The 16,617-nt window shown below is 48.0% G+C and overlaps 1 protein-coding gene across 1 annotated transcript in view; it reads left to right on the forward strand.

The window, feature by feature from the left end:
- The window catches only part of LOC126154949 (trypsin-1-like), a 69,510-nt gene extending 53,667 nt beyond the window's left edge, over positions 1 to 15,843 (forward strand). Inside the window, exon 7 of the mRNA XM_049916200.1 lies at positions 15,651 to 15,843. Within this exon, the coding sequence (XP_049772157.1) occupies positions 15,651 to 15,794 (144 nt within the window). The 3' untranslated portion in view covers positions 15,795 to 15,843. The remainder of the gene's footprint in view (positions 1 to 15,650) is intronic.
- Positions 15,844 to 16,617: the final 774 nt, after the last annotated feature.

A 16,617-nucleotide genomic window follows, 5' to 3' on the forward strand; every position in this document is an offset into this window, starting at 1 on the left:
TGTCGAAGTGACTTCAATCGTAATTTTTATTCAATTAACTGGTTTAAATGTATTTTTTTAATTTGTTCGGTTTTGCAAAGAGTACTTTACGGCATTGGCCCCTTAGCTTGCAATTATCGCAAATCTCTCGCCCAGTGCAGAGCCCAAGCGACTGGAAAAAGCGCAGGTGACTGCTGTACACATGAAGGGTAAAAGAACTGACCGAAAAATCCTTAACATTGCTGTGCTGCAGAATTCTTAAGTATGTTCTCGTTTCGAACATATTAAAGTTCCTTGAGACAGAAAAGCTCTTGTTCACAAATTAGCACGGTTATAGAAAGCATGGCTCGTGTGAAACTCAGTTTACCCTTTTCTCACACGATATCCTGCAATCTATGGATGAAGGGTAGCGGATAGATTCCATATTCTAGATTTCCGAAATGCGGTCGGATGAAAGGACGATATCGAAGCAGTTCAGCGGCGGGCTGCTAGAATTGTTGACGGTAGGATCGATCAACAAGCAAGTATTACGGAGAGCTTCTGGAACTGAAATTGGAATCTCTGTATGAAAGGTGACATTCTTTTCCAGGGACGTTATTGAGAAAATTTAGAGCACCGGCGTCTGAACCTGACTGTAGAACTATCCTACTACCATAAAAGCATATTTCGCGTAAGGATCACGAACATAAGATAAATTGGGGTTCGTGCGTAGGCATACAGACAGACATTTTTCCTCTCGCTCTATTTGTGAGTTGAACAGGTAGCGACATCACTAGCAGTGGTACAACGCACCCTCTGCCACGCATCCTACGGTGGCTTGCGGAATATCAATGTACATGTAGCTGTAGATGTAGAAAGCACGTAACTCTCATACCAGAAAGTAACGAGACCTTATCAAACGTCTGAGTGGAATGGGCAGCATCTCTGTACAGATCATGTGGTAAATCTGCAGAAAGCGAAGACGAAAGTGCTGAAGAGAAAATGGAGAATAGTGGCCTAATAAATGCGAAAATCGAAGAAGAGAAAATATAGAGCGAATGGAGATTACACAGTATAGTCAAGCAAGGAACATATCAGGGGCAGATAGGTGTAGATATCTTTAACCAAAGTTAACTGTGGGCATCTAACACTGACATTGAATTTAAAAAATAATTTCAGAAATTGTATTTTGATGGTATGTCATTGTATGAAAGATGGAGAAAATAAACTACAGCAATTGCAAAATATCGTACGCTTTATTAAAACTGTCAGTGGCTCAGAAAGGAGCCCAATATGCTACAACAAAACTTTTGATCATGTGATCAATAATATAAAACGTCTGACCGGCAGCAAAGCAAGTTTCAAATCTAACCCAAAGTAATTTCTCCTGAACAACTCATATTCCATGGATGAATTTGTTTAAAAGCTGTTAACTTGAAAAAAAAACTTGTTTTTAAGAGCAATTGCTTGAGGAGACTGAAAAATACGTTCATTACTGTTAATACTGATCACATTAATCATGTATACATATCCTGCAAACTGACTCGTTAATCATAATTTCGATAAAAGAATCATTCAGATCTTATATGGAACATCTAACTAACTACCTATAAAGATAGAACTAGGCTCACCATACATCCGGGATTAGCTCAGACAGTCCTGGCTTTTTAGTGATGTGTGGATAATGTCCGAGGTTGAAAAAATGTCTGGTGGTTGAGACCGGCGTGGATTTTTTAAAAAAAGATTAGGTCTATTTGTTTAACATCGCGTTTTTAAACATTCTCTTGTGGCGTGTCTCCCTCAGCCGACCTTGGAGCAAGTGCTGACATCGTTGGAGAGGTGTGGCTACGAATTCCGGTGCAACGTTTCGTTTAGTCATTTAGCAACACCGCATTAGCAATGTGCTGATGTTGTTCTTGTGTGTGAGGGATGATTGGAAGCTAATGGATAGGATGTGTTTGAAGTTTCGAAAAGTATCAGATATAAAAAGAAGAGGTGGAAAGCAACTTTTTAAAGTTTTTCAAAAGACTGATATTTCTTTTTGCAATATTTATAAAATGGTTTGCGATCTCTTTGCCTGGGATATCTGTTCCACTTGAGAGAGATTTTTTAATCATGGTGAACATGTGGACTGCAGAAAGAGATGCACTTTCTGTATCTAATGTTAAAAATCTGTTAAATATTAAAATTAATTGAGAACGTTCTTGTTGTACATTATTTGATGTAATTGAAACAAACAAATTCTGAAAAATGTCGTATCTAGTAAAAAAGTACAACTGAATAAATAAATAATCTGCAACTGAAATACACTCATGGAAATGGAAAAAAGAACACATTGACACCGGTGTGTCAGACCCACCATACTTGCTCCGGACACTGCGAAAGGGCTGTACAAGCAATGATCACACGCACGGCACAGCGGACACACCAGGAACCGCGGTGTTGGCCGTCGAATGGCGCTAGCTGCGCAGCATTTGTGCACCGCCGCCGTCAGTGTCAGCCACTGGTAGCATGCCGCGACAGCGTGGACGTGAACCGTATGTGCAGTTGACGGACTTTGAGCGAGGGCGTATAGTGGGCATGCGGGAGGCCGGGTGGACGTACCGCCGAATTGCTCAACACGTGGGGCGTGAGGTCTCCACAGTACACCGATGTTGTCGCCAGTGGTCGGCGGAAGGTGCACGTGCCCGTCGACCTGGGACCGGACCGCAGCGACGCACGGATGCACGCCAAGACCGTAGCATCCTACGCAGTGCCGTAGGGGACCGCACCGCCACTTCCCAGCAAATTAGGGAGACTGTTGCTCCTGGGGTATCGGCGAGGAACATTCGCAACCGTCTCCATGAAGCTGGGCTACGGTCCCGCACACCGTTAGGCCGTCTTCCGCTCACGCCCCAACATCGTGCAGCCCGCCTCCAGTGGTGTCGCGACAGGCGTGAATGGAGGGACGAATGGAGACGTGTCGTCTTCAGCGATGAGAGTCGCTTCTGCCTTGGTGCCAATGATGGTCGTATGCGTGTTTGGCGCCGTGCAGGTGAGCGCCACAATCAGGACTGCATACGACCGAGGCACACAGGGCCAACACCCGGCATCATGGTGTGGGGAGCGATCTCGTACACTGGCCGTACACCACTGGTGATCGTCGAGGGGACACTGAATAGTGCACGGTACATCCAAACCGTCATCGAACCCATCGTTCTACCATTCCTAGACCGGCAAGGGAACTTGCTGTTCCAACAGGACAATGCACGTCCGCATGTATCCCGTGCCACCCAACGTGCTCTAGAAGGTGTAAGTCAAATACCCTGGCCAGCAAGATCTCCGGATCTATCCCCCATTGAACATGTTTGGGACTGGATGAAGCGTCGTCTCACGCGGTCTGCACGTCCAGCACGAACGCTGGTCCAACTGAGGCGCCAGGTGGAAATGGCATGGCAAGCCGTTCCACAGGACTACATCCAGCATCTCTACGATCGTCTCCATGGGAGAATAGCAGCCTGCATTGCTGCGAAAGGTGGATATACACTGTACTAGTGCCGACATTGTGCATGCTCTGTTGCCTGTGTCTATGTGCCTGTGGTTCTGTCAGTGTGATCATGTGATGTATCTGACCCCAGGAATGTGTCAATAAAGTTTCCCCTTCCTGGGACAATGAATTCACGGTGTTCTTATTTCAATTTCCAGGAGTGTATTTTGGTCAGATTTAGAAGAGAGAGCACTAGTTATTAATTCAATCAGAAAAGTTTCCGTTAATGTTGATGCCCTACTTAATGGGAGTACATTGTTGAACCAGGTAATTGAAGACCAGTGCATTCAAAGATATGTGTTGGGTTGGACTAAAAAAAAAAAATAATAATTTCTGGGGTGGACCTAAACAAATATGGTAATCCTAGTAGGATGGCCTACATGACTTGCCTGCTTGGCACTGTCATGATATATATACTGTTATCTATAGGACACGGACGGCCAAGAATTCGGCACATATGCGGAGCTCTTGCACACGTGCGGAAATCTGTCGACTGAGTGCACATTTGCCCCCCCCCTCCATCCCCCATCGTCACCCGTCCTCCATCACACCATGCTGTCTGAGCAGGAGAAGAGAAAGAAGAAATAAGGGGGAAATTGGAACTCTTTGCATGGCTCATGGCTATGTAATCGCGGAAGGAACATTGAATGGAGGAGGAGGAGATTAGTGTTTAACGTCCCGTCGACAACGAGGTCATTAGAGACGGAGCGCAAGCTCGGGTGAGGGAAGGATGGGGAAGGAAATCGGCCGTGCCCTTTCGAAGGAACCATCCCGGCATTTGCCTGAAGCGATTTAGGGAAATCACGAGCATTGAATGCACTGCATGTGGCTTTATTTCATATTTCTCAATAACACAGATCGGAAACATATTTTCATTACTATCAATCACTTTTGGTGCACTTAAGACAGAATACATACACACACAGCTATATATTGGATACATATGCTATAAAATGTCGGCATATGGACGGATGCAGACAATATCGCAGGTTTTCGTCACTCAGTAATCGCGACTTATTTAGTTTCATAATCGGAAAAAGGTTTTCACGCACAAATGTTGATCGAAACTTGGTATCACGTTTGCAACTTCAGTATGGAGAGTATGGAGACAATGGAAATCCTCCCAAGGAAGCCAAAGTAGAGCTCCTGGACAGTTTTAACGTAAAACAGTTTGTCTTTTAAACAGGAATCAGACTGCCAATATATCAGTTCCATCTGCACAAGCACCGGGGTATTCTCAACTGAAACAGCAAACGGCCTTAAAAACAGCTCAAAAACAGATGTAAATTTGGCGGTGTCTTCAAAACGTTTAGAAGACTGTTTTGTAAGTCTTTCAATGCCACAATGAATTCTTCAACATTCTCGTTTCCTCAGCTACAGTTAGCTAAGTGAAGTGGACAGTGTTTTTGTCATAAGTTGTTCCTTCCACAATTCGATTTTCTTTTTATACGCATCCCCATTAAATCAGAAAGAAGTTCTTCTCATCTTGCAACGTCCTACTTGTCCGCCCCTGGTAGCTGAGTGGCCTGCCTTCGGCGGTGCTACGGCACGGACGTCTGTTTACGTCCCTGCCGGAGAAGTTCGCGCACGCGCAGTTGTTTACCTCGTCGGCGTACTCGTGCGTTTAGACGACTCGATATAGAATGGCACATGCATACCGAAAGTCGACTCTCAAGATTAGTTTTTCGAATGAATATGCGAGACCGAAAGCCTACGAAATAGAAAGGTTCCTACGAGACGAAGTTAAACTTGACTACAACGAACTTATCGGAATCCACCTCTCCATAGTGAGCAGTGTTGTTTACGTCAAGCTGATTAACGAAGCAGTATGTGACAGAATCATCCGAGATACTAAACTTGGACTCAAATTTTGTCACTCTGATGGACATGTTGGAGAAGTAACTATTGATTATGCAGGACTGGGCTTACGGAACATACGTATTTTCGAACTTCCCTTCGAGGTTCCGTCTGACTTGGTCGTTGACGCCTTACGCCCATATGGAAGAGTGCTTAGCCACGTTGAGGAAAAATGGTCCAACTTCACGACTTACCCCGTTCTCAATGGGGTGCGTCAAATCAGAATAGAACTGACACGACATGTACCCTCGTACTTGTTCATCGGCGGATGCAGAGCTATAGTCATCTACGATGGACAACCCAAAACATGCTCAGGCTGTGGGAAAGAGGGCCACGTCCGTTCCGAATGTATGCAGCGGAGGATAGTGCAAGTTCCAAACGGCGAACCCGTACCTCCGTCCACGTTGACGCCGCTGCCACTAACGTATGCGGACGCATTTCGAACGGATCCCATCCCGAAGAATGCCCAGCTACAGAATCCTGACAGTTTACGGCAACCGACTGCGGCAGAGACCGCCTCCAGTGACGAAACGACGCACACCTCTGCCGCTCCGGCGCCGACGACGCACTTAACCGAGCGGAAGGGATCGGTAGGAGAAATGGAAATTGATCCTGCTGTTGTGCCGACAGCTGCTTTCGTCCCTGAGCACCGGGAGTCACTTCCGCACTCGGATACGGAGGCGCACACGCGCAAACAACGATCACCGAAGCGCCACAAGAAACGACGGCTCGCGCCGTCGGATACCTGCTTACTGCAGTCCACGTCAGACGGACTTGGGTGTAACGTCGATACAGTGCCTCCGGATGCGCAACAGGAGGATCTACCTCCCACACAGCAGTACGACGCGAATCATGCTACGCAGGGGTTGAATACAGACACACCGGACGGAAAGCCGACGGACGGAGTCCCTCCACCCACCGCAGCAACGCCACCGCCTTCGGTCAGCCCGGCCGGAGAGACACGACGGGAGCTGGACCTCCAGCACAGGAACTGGGCCGACGAATCCGATACTGACCCCCGCACCGACGACGCACCCGCAATGGCGAGTGCTGCGTCCACCGGATGTTAACCGCGCAGAAGATGCAGACTGACGCACAGACAGCATGTCACCGGGCAGCAGCACACAAATTAACATAAGCGTTCATGTGCGCTTTACGCACTGAGGAACAGCGGCAGGCATATCGAACAGCCTCTATAAATATTAATACGATCAGAACGCCTGTCAAATTGCAATTATTACGAGACATGTTGCATGCGTCAGACGTCGACATCGTTCTGCTGCAGGAAGTATGTGTTGAGAGCTTCCCCGACCTCTATGAGTACGATACGTACATTACACCTACTACCGACGGCGGCAGCGGAACAGCGATACTTCTACGTAGCGGCATAGTAGCCGAGGACGTGGTGTACCTGCCGTCAGCGCGAGGACTAGCGCTCACAATGCTGGGAGTACGCATTGTTAACATTTACGCACCGTCGGGGTCAGACAGACGGCGCGACCGATCCCGATTTTACGCAGAGGAGATTGCAACACTATTCTTAGGTCGGTATGAACATGTCTTATTTGGAGGCGACTTCTACTGCGTGCTCGCACCAAAAGATCAACACCCCCGTTATACTTCATGCCCGGAGCTGCGGCAACTCATACTGGACATGAATCTCATTGATACATGGGAGCAGATACATGGCGACAGACGTGGATACACCTACGTCACGAGTCACTCTGCAAGTCGTCTCGATCGCATTTACGTAACACGTCGTCTCGAACCTGCGATCCTCGATGCGGAATTGTGGCCTGTCGCCTTTTCAGATCACATAGCATATATATGCACGGTCTCCCTGAGTCGTCAACAGGTGTGGAGGAGTCGCAGTGTTTGGAAACTGAATACAGCACACCTTAGGGAACCTGAGTGCAGACGCTTAGTCGAAGACACTTGGCATGTGTGTGAACGACGCCTCCCGACATATCCGACGACGTTGCAGTGGTGGCTGGAATGCGTTAAGCCTGCATTGCGCCGAGCGTTAATTGCATACGGAAGAGAGCAGATGATGTGGAGGCGGTACACGACGGAATTTTATTTCACGATGCTGCGCGAACTATCTGTACAAGCACCTTCACAGGAGCGTCGTGCCGGTATAAAACGAGCACAGGCCCAAATAATTTCCATAACGCGCCGCCGACTGGAGGGTGTCGCAATCCGTGCAAGGGCCTTTGAACGAGTCCGTGGAGAATCCCCGTCGATGTATCACGTTATTAGAGAAAAACAACGTAGCCGCAGAACCTTAATACAGACGGTCGTACTGCCAGATGGTCGCCGCATGACAACGCAAAAAGACATTGCCAACGCTTTCGTGGAACATTACGGTCATCTCTATGAAGAAGCGGAACACGATCAGGCAGCCTTTCATGAGGTCCGACGAACGCTCTCCGCGTGTCTCGACGAGTCGGCCAACCTGGAGTTAACAGGTGAAATCACAGTTGACGACGTAATGGAAGCGATTGATAAGGGAGCGTCGCACAAATCGCCGGGGCCCGACGGGTTTCCGTTAGAGTTCTATCGTACATTTAAAGATCTCATGATTCCACGATGGACTGCCATGTACGGCGAATTGATGTCTCCCAACGTGCCTCTTCCACCCTCCTTCGTGGAAGGAATGATCATCCCCATCCACAAACCATTTGGCGGCACAGGGATACAGGCCTACCGGCCACTGACCCTTCTTAATTGCGACTACAAGATCTACGCCAGGATACTTGCAGCACGCTTTAAACGCGTAATACGACAAGTGATTTCACTCGACCAAACCCAGCTAGGAGGAGCTAGCAATATACAAACGGCACTTAGCGACTACCGCGATGTTATCTCACTGCCATCAATCTGTCGTCTCCGGGGTGCATTGGTATCGATAGACTTCGATCGCGCATTTGACAGGCTGAGTCATGCTTATCTCACGGACGTGATGACGAAAATGAAGTTTCCGGAAAGTTTTGTCACCGTCGTCATGCGACTACTCCACGGAGCCGCATCCAAAGTGCTCATCAATTGACGCTTGGTGGGGCCCATCACCATCTCACGATCGGTCAGACAAGGGTACCCGCTGTCAACGATATTGTATGCCATCGCTGTCGAGCCGCTGCTTTGCGGGCTCCGGAATCGACTTCAAGGAATGACGATAAGGCACAACAAGTTTGTATGCCGAACATACGCAGATGACCTAGTGTTTTTAGCACGATCAGGCGACGAGGCAGGAGCGGCCTTGCATTGGATTAATTTGTATTGTATGGCTACGGGAAGTCGCCTGAACATGGCAAAGTCGGGAGCGATGAACATCGGGAGAGGACTCCCAACAGGAAGTGTAGCACCATTACAGCTGATCAACAAGATGAAATGCCTAGGAATTATCTTCACTACCGACGTTCGACGCACGGTGGCACTGAGTTACAGAAATCTTCTGCAAACAATTCGTGCGAGTGTCCGAAGTCACAGGTTAAGGGCACTGGATATGATACAACGGGTCACCTTTGCCAACACTTATCTAGCCTCTCGCATCCCCCACCTGGCACAAGTTCTTCCTATGCCAGAGGTGTTGGCCCGCCGAATCCTGGCGGCACTCGGATATTTTGTGAGCACAGGTCTGCTTTTTAAGGTAGGGTACGAAACCCTCACCCTTCCTCGTAGTCGTGGAGGTCTTGGACTAGTCCACGTACGCGACCGAGCAGTGGCTATTTATGTAACCACAATGATAAAGATATGGACACGACACCAGACAAGTCTGACGGGCAGCTTGATAGACGAACTCGCCCCACCTTCTCTTTCGGCTCCGGTAGCGGTGGCTCACATCTCACCATCGCTTGCCCATATGCGAACCTTCTTTGTGGAACACAGTTATGTACATATGGAACTACCGACTACCAGGACGGCAACGGCACGTGATATATATCACATCTTCACTCGACGACGGCCGAATAATGCCGTAGAGCGCCGCCAACCAACAGTTACGTGGTCAGTGGTATGGCGTACAGTGCACCACCCACACCTCGATACGGGAACGCGCGCATTGTGGTATCAGGTGGTAAATGGGAAATACGTGACTCGTTCCAGGTTGCATACAATTCATATGGCGGACGAGCCACTGTGTCCGCAGTGCAATGTTATAGACACTGAGGAGCATCGCCTGATATGCGGTCCTTCGGCGGACGTCTGGTGTTTGGTCAAAAAAATGATCGCCTTCCTCCTTCGGGTGGGGCCGCAAACCATAGAACCACGCACACTACTTCTCCCAGATAGGACATATTATCCCCGAACGAAGACAAACGCAGTGACTTGGATTCGAGGTTTGACTGTGCGTTATCTTTTCCGAGACGGCAGTAAGAATGTGCTTGACTTTTGGGCCTTACTACAGGAACATCACTCACAGCTTATGAGACATCCGAGATATCGAACATATTACGCAAATTTTTTAGGGAGTGCCTTGCTTGATCCCCCACCCAGTTGGGGTGTCCCGGGTAGGAGAATGTAATTATTGTCTATAAGTATCAGAACAAGAAAGGACCAGGACAGTGGAGAGGATCCACAAACACACGTGAAGACGTACCCGACACCAACGCGAGGTGTGACGGGATTAGCGAGGTACGCACCTAAAAGAGGAACCTAGACCGTTATTGTTTGTACTGCCAGAAGCAGGATATTTTATTTATTTTTTTCCACTATTATGTTAAAAAAATCCACTTATTTACGTTTCCCAGAAACATTTTCTTTTATAAAGTCATCGTCTTATATATTTAAAAAATGCTAGAAGCAGTTTATGTTTGTTATTGTAAAAAAAAAAAAGTGGTCAGCGCGACGGAATGTCATACCTAACGTCCCGGGTTCGATTCCCGGCTGGGTCGGAGGTTTTGTCCGCTCAGACACTGGGTGTTGTGTTGTCCTTATCATCATCATTTCATCCCCGTCGACACGCAAGTCGCCGACGTGGCGTCAACTCGAAACACTTGCACCAGGCGAACGGTCTACCCGACGGGAGGCCCTAGCCACACGGCATTTCATTTCAACGTCCTACTGTGGGCAGTGTTTAGGAAAAAACCACTTGATGTGCGAGGTCTATAATCAGTTCCAGACGTTCTACACTGAAGCGCCAGAGAAACTGGTATAGGAATGCGTATTCAAACACAGGAGTATGTAAACAGGCAGAATACGGCGCTGCCGTCGCCAACATCTATACAAGAAAACAAGTGTCTGGAGCAGTTTTTAGATCGATTACTGCTGCTACATTGGCAGGTTATCAAGATTTAAGTGAGTCTGAACGTGGTGTTATAGTCGTCGCAAGAGCGATGGAACACAGCATCTCCGAGGTAGCGGTGAAGTGGGGATTTACCCGTACGACCATTTCACGATTGTACCGTGAATACCAGAAATCCGGTAAAACATCAAATCCCCGACATCGCTGCAGCCACAAGAAGATCCTGAGACAAACGGGACCAACGAAGACTGAGAAGAATCTTTCAGCGTGACAGAAGTGCAACCCTTCCGCAAATTGCTGCAGATTTCAGTGCTGGGCCATCAGTAAGTGTAAGAGTGCGAACCATGCAACGAAACATCATCGATATGGGCTTTCGGAGCCGAAGACCAACTCGTGTACCCTCGTTGATGTAGAGGTATGGAGACAACTTCATGAATCGATGGACCCTGCATGTCAGCAGAGAACTGTTCAAGCTGTCGGAGGCTCTGTAATGGTGTGGGCTGTGTGCAGTTGAAATGATATGGGACCCCTGATAAGTCCAGATATGATTCTGACAGGTGACACGTACGTAAGCATCCTGTCGGATCACCTCCATTGGTTCAAATGGCTCTGAGCACTATGGGACTCAACTGCTGAGGTCATTAGTCCCCTATAACTTAGAACTAGTTAAACCTAACTAACCTAAGGACATCACAAACATCCATGCCCGAGGCAGGATTCGAACCTGCGACCGTAGCGGTCTTGCGGTTCCAGACTGCAGCGCCTTTAACCGCACGGCCACTTCGGCCGGCCACCTCCATTGGTTAATTACATTCGTGATGAATAGAAGCTGCCAAGCTGAAAGTTTGTAACAGATTTCTCTATTCATTGAGAACAGAAGGAAATAACAAGTGTCACCAAATGAAATTCGTAGAATACCGCCCGAGACAAATGTCCATTTTGCATTCCAACGGACTTGGGCAATTCCAGCATGATCAACACCACACACATCCAGAATTGCTACAAATTGGCTCCGGGAACACACTTATGAGTTATAACACTTCCGCTAGCCACCAAACTCTCAGACATGAACATTATTGAGCATATCTGCGGTGTCTAGCTATGTGCTGTTGAGAAGACTTCTCTACCCCCACGTACTCTTACGGTTTTATGGACAACTCTGCAGGATTTATTGTGTCAGTTCCCTCCTGGACTACTTCAGACATTAGTCGAGTCCATGCCACGTCGTGTTTCGGCACTTCTGCGTGCTCGCGGGGGCCCTACACGATATTAAGCAGGTGTACCAGTTTCTTTGGCTTTTCAATGTAGTTTTCGTTCCTTTCATTTTTCCTTTCAAGAATTCGGCGACGGTCTCGATTCGAAAAATCGCTTGTGGCATCCTCCTTGACTTAACCAACGTTCTTAGCAGTAATATACACTCCTGGAAATTGAAATAAGAACACCGTGAATTCATTGTCCCAGGAAGGGGAAACTTTATTGACACATTCCTGGGGTCAGATACATCACATGATCACACTGACAGAACCACAGGCACATAGACACAGGCAACAGAGCATGCACAATGTCGGCACTAGTACAGTGTATATCCACCTTTCGCAGCAATGCAGGCTGCTATTCTCCCATGGAGACGATCGTAGAGATGCTGGATGTAGTCCTGTGGAACGGCTTGCCATGCCATTTCCACCTGGCGCCTCAGTTGGACCAGCGTTCGTGCTGGACGTGCAGACCGCGTGAGACGACGCTTCATCCAGTCCCAAACATGCTCAATGGGGGACAGATCCGGAGATCTTGCTGGCCAGGGTATTTGACTTACACCTTCTAGAGCACGTTGGGTGGCACGGGATACATGCGGACGTGCATTGTCCTGTTGGAACAGCAAGTTCCCTTGCCGGTCTAGGAATGGTAGAACGATGGGTTCGATGACGGTTTGGATGTACCGTGCACTATTCAGTGTCCCCTCGACGATCACCAGTGGTGTACGGCCAGTGTAGGAGATCGCTCCCCACACATGATGCCGGGTGTTGGCCCTGTGTGCCTCGGTCGTATGCAGTCCTGATTGTGGCGCTCAGCTGCACGGCGCCAAACACGCATACGACCATCATTGGCACCAAGGCAGAAGCGACTCTCATCGCTAAAGACGACACGTCTCCATTCGTCCCTCCATTCACGCCTGTCGCGACACCACTGGAGGCGGGCTGCACGATGTTGGGGCGTGAGCGGAAGACGGCCTAACGGTGTGCGGGACCGTAGCCCAGCTTCATGGAGACGGTTGCGAATGGTCCTCGCCGATACCCCAGGAGCAACAGTGTCCCTAATTTGCTGGGAAGTGGCGGTGCAGTCCCCTACGGCACTGCGTAGGATCCTACGGTCTTGGCGTGCATCCGTGCGTTGCTGCGGTCCGGTCCCATGTCGACGGGCACGTGCACCTTCCGCCGACCACTGGCGACAACATCGATGTACTGTGGAGACCTCACGCCCCACGTGTTGAGCAATTCGGCGGTACGTCCACCCGGCCTCCCGCATGCCCACTATACGCCCTCGCTCAAAGTCCGTCAACTGCACATACGGTTCACGTCCATGCTGTCGCGGCATGCTACCAGTGTTAAAGACTGCGATGGAGCTCCGTATGCCACGGCAAACTGGCTGACACTGACGGCGGCGGTGCACAAATGTTGCGCAGCTAGCGCCATTCGACGGCCAACACCGCGGTTCCTGGTGTGTCCGCTGTGCCGTGCGTGTGATCATTGCTTGTACAGCCCTCTCGCAGTGTCCGGAGCAAGTATGGTGGGTCTGACACACCGGTGTCAATGTGTTCTTTTTTCCATTTCCAGGAGTGTATTATAATGTCTCTTTACTCTTCATTCAGTTCCATTACAACTGTTGCAACTGATGGTATGATAATGTGTCTCATTTCTTAAAATTTGCTATTCTTACGACTAATTTCATGACGTGCTTCGTGCCTGCAAATTTGGCACAAAATGCTTGTAGATGTACAAAACAAAGAATTCCTTACAAATCGTCTGTCGAGCATCATAACTTTTTCTCTTTCATTGTTAACTAAATCTTTAATTTCTTTCTGCATGGTGTTGCAATGCCGTTCTACAGCAGATTACCTGTACTGAAGATTACGTGACTGCACAATAAGTATGGAGAATTCTCATCCTTCTGTTCTGTGATACCTATTAATTTTGTGCCGATAGATCGGTAGACTGCCTCCTTTTGCGCATATAGCCACTGGACCTCTAAACTTCCTTAATTACACGAACGATATCGAAGGATAAACAACGTTATCATCACGATTCTGCTGAACTGAAGAAAGTCGTGCTGACTGAAGAATGCCATACCAGATGCCGGAAGAAGCAACGTCGGATCACACTGCTAAACGAAATGTCCTGCAGTACAGAGCAGTTCCGAGAAGGACCAAGCAAAGCTGAGATGCACAGAGTACTGCTGTGAAAGACCGAGCCTCGGAGCGCACACGTGCAGCGCATTGCGCGGGTGTCATTTTTGCACTCCGTGAGTAATTCTGCTGTAACATTTGTCTCGGGCGGTACTCTACGAAATTCATTTGGTGTCACTTGTTATTTCCTTCTGTTATCAATGAACAGAGAAATCTGTTACAAGCTTTCAGCTTGGCAGCTTCTATTCATCACGAATGTAATTAACCATCAGTAATGGACATGAAACATTTCTCTCAAGAAACCACCTTAGCAGTACCATGACTTGTTTGCCAACATTCCCCTCCTAGCACTTCCAGCTGCCAGAACTTACCTAGAAGTGATGATCCACCAATAAGTGTCTCACTAATATCACTCATAAATTTTCTAATTTCACAAAAATGCGGAAGACCTTTCATCTGTATTTGGATGAGATACAGCTGTTTGGCTGTCTTCAGCCATCTGAAGAATTCTTGGAGAAGATCCCTGGAGTGAGGCCAAATGTAGAGTGGTAAAGGAAGTAGAAGAGGAAAATGAAACAGTTCAGTATTCTAGTAAAGTTTACTCTTGTTGACAATGGCTACTAAAGCTTAGCGTCAATTTGTGCTCTTACAATCTGCTGCAAAATGGTTCCAATGGCTCTGAGCACTATGGGACTTAACATCTGAGGTCATCCGTGCCCTATAACTTAGAACTACTTAAACCTAACTAACCTAAGGACATCACACCCATCCACGCCCGAGGCAGGATTCGAACCTGCGACCGTAGCTGTCGCGCGGTTCCAGACTGCAGCGCCTAGAACCGCTTGGCCGCTGCTGTTGGCCTTCAATCTGCTGCAGTTACAGACGTATGCGTTATAGTCAGTGTTAATTTCTCGTTTATTCATCTCATCGAACGAGAGGACACTGAGGTAAGACACTGGACTACTATTCGTAAAAAGAGATTGAAACTCGTATCGAACAAACCAGATTTTTTTTCTGTGACCTACCTAAACAGCTTAAAGCGAATACGGGCATGGTCCCCATCCTTGTCGAGAATGTGACCCGCCTGTATCGACCTCTTCACAGAGGAGACATTAAGCCCCAATCTCCTTTGTATGTAGTATTTACGAACACTCTGTGTGAATTTCGCTAATGAACGCTAATGTAGATAGAGAAGCCAGTCCGAATTCTAGTGTGGAACGAAGTTTCACCGTCGCTGTTTGGTTTGTGAGAGAGATAAGTTCCTTATTGGCAGACGGTTGGCAGTACTCATATAAGTCAAAACCTCTGCGCAATGTTTCATGGTGCGAAATTTTTTTGGTGATGGTCAATCCGTCGGACGAAGATGTTAAGACACTGCAGCCCCATTGCTTCCCAAGACAAAGGATTCAAGCGGCACTGCTTAACATCTCTACTTTCACTCTGAGCTTCATCAACAACATATACCACGCTACTCTTTAAATCTGCACATCACAATGACTACGACGGATCAGTTACATACAAAATATCCTCCATGCAGATCGCCGAAATGACAGAATGTATTTTTGACTTATAATTTCAGCCAGGCCGAGCACCCTGAAAAGGGGTCTTTGAACATAAAGCTGCTGATCACAGTTAACAACTTAACGGTGAAAACGCCTGTGTTGCAGGGAGACTCCGGCGGGCCGCTGGCCCAGGACGGCACAGTGATAGGGATCGTGTCGTGGGGTCTGATGCCGTGCGGCTCAGAGGGCGCGCCAACCGTCTTCACCAGGGTCTCTGCCTACGAAGACTTCATCAATCAGTACCTTTAATTCAGCGGCGCTGCGGCTGTTATCAGTTTCAGTGACATAATAAATTGATCTTAAGAGCAAAATACAATTTCCTTTTATTCATTCTGTTTCACATTCTGCTTATTACTAGACTGGTACACAGATGGCCATTAGAATTGCAACGTCATAAACGCGACATGCAACAAATCTCAAATTAGCGTGAAGTGTGCTACATGTCTGATGATGATTAGCACAGCTGTGAAAAGCAGGCAGGAGTTCAAATGGTTCAAATGGCTCTGAGCACTATGGGACTCAACTTCTGAAGTCATTAGTCCCCTAGAACTTAGAACTAGTTAAACCTAACTAACCTAAGGACATCACACACATCCATACCCGAGGCAGGAGTCGAACCTGCCACCGTAGCTGCAGCGCCTAGAACCGCACGGCCACTTAGGCTGGCGCAGGCACCATCAACATTCTGTAAATAAAGAATGACTGCACAGCAGGATAGTCAGTTGGAAATGGGGGACTGATGACCTTCGCTGTTTAGTCCCCCTTAAACATCCCAACAACCACCACCACCATCAGTTGGAAATAGCACTTGAATGTAGTTTGTTTGTGAGGAGATCGGGTAATGCCTATTGTGAAAAGGAGAAACGATCATTGGCACGTGTTGGCATTCGACAGCAGCAAGGTCGTGGCCTAACGAGAATATGTTTATCATTCCCGGATATTGGTGCTCGGGTTGATCCGGACTCCACAGCTGTCATTAAACTATGGAATCTATGATATGAAGAGGGCCATACTCAGTGCCATCCAGGATCTCAAAGGTCCCCACGATCAGAGAAATCAGACGCATTGTTCA

The sequence above is a fragment of the Schistocerca cancellata genome, chromosome 1 (genome assembly GCF_023864275.1).
Source record: "Schistocerca cancellata isolate TAMUIC-IGC-003103 chromosome 1, iqSchCanc2.1, whole genome shotgun sequence".
Classification (NCBI taxonomy): Eukaryota; Metazoa; Arthropoda; class Insecta; order Orthoptera; family Acrididae; genus Schistocerca; species Schistocerca cancellata.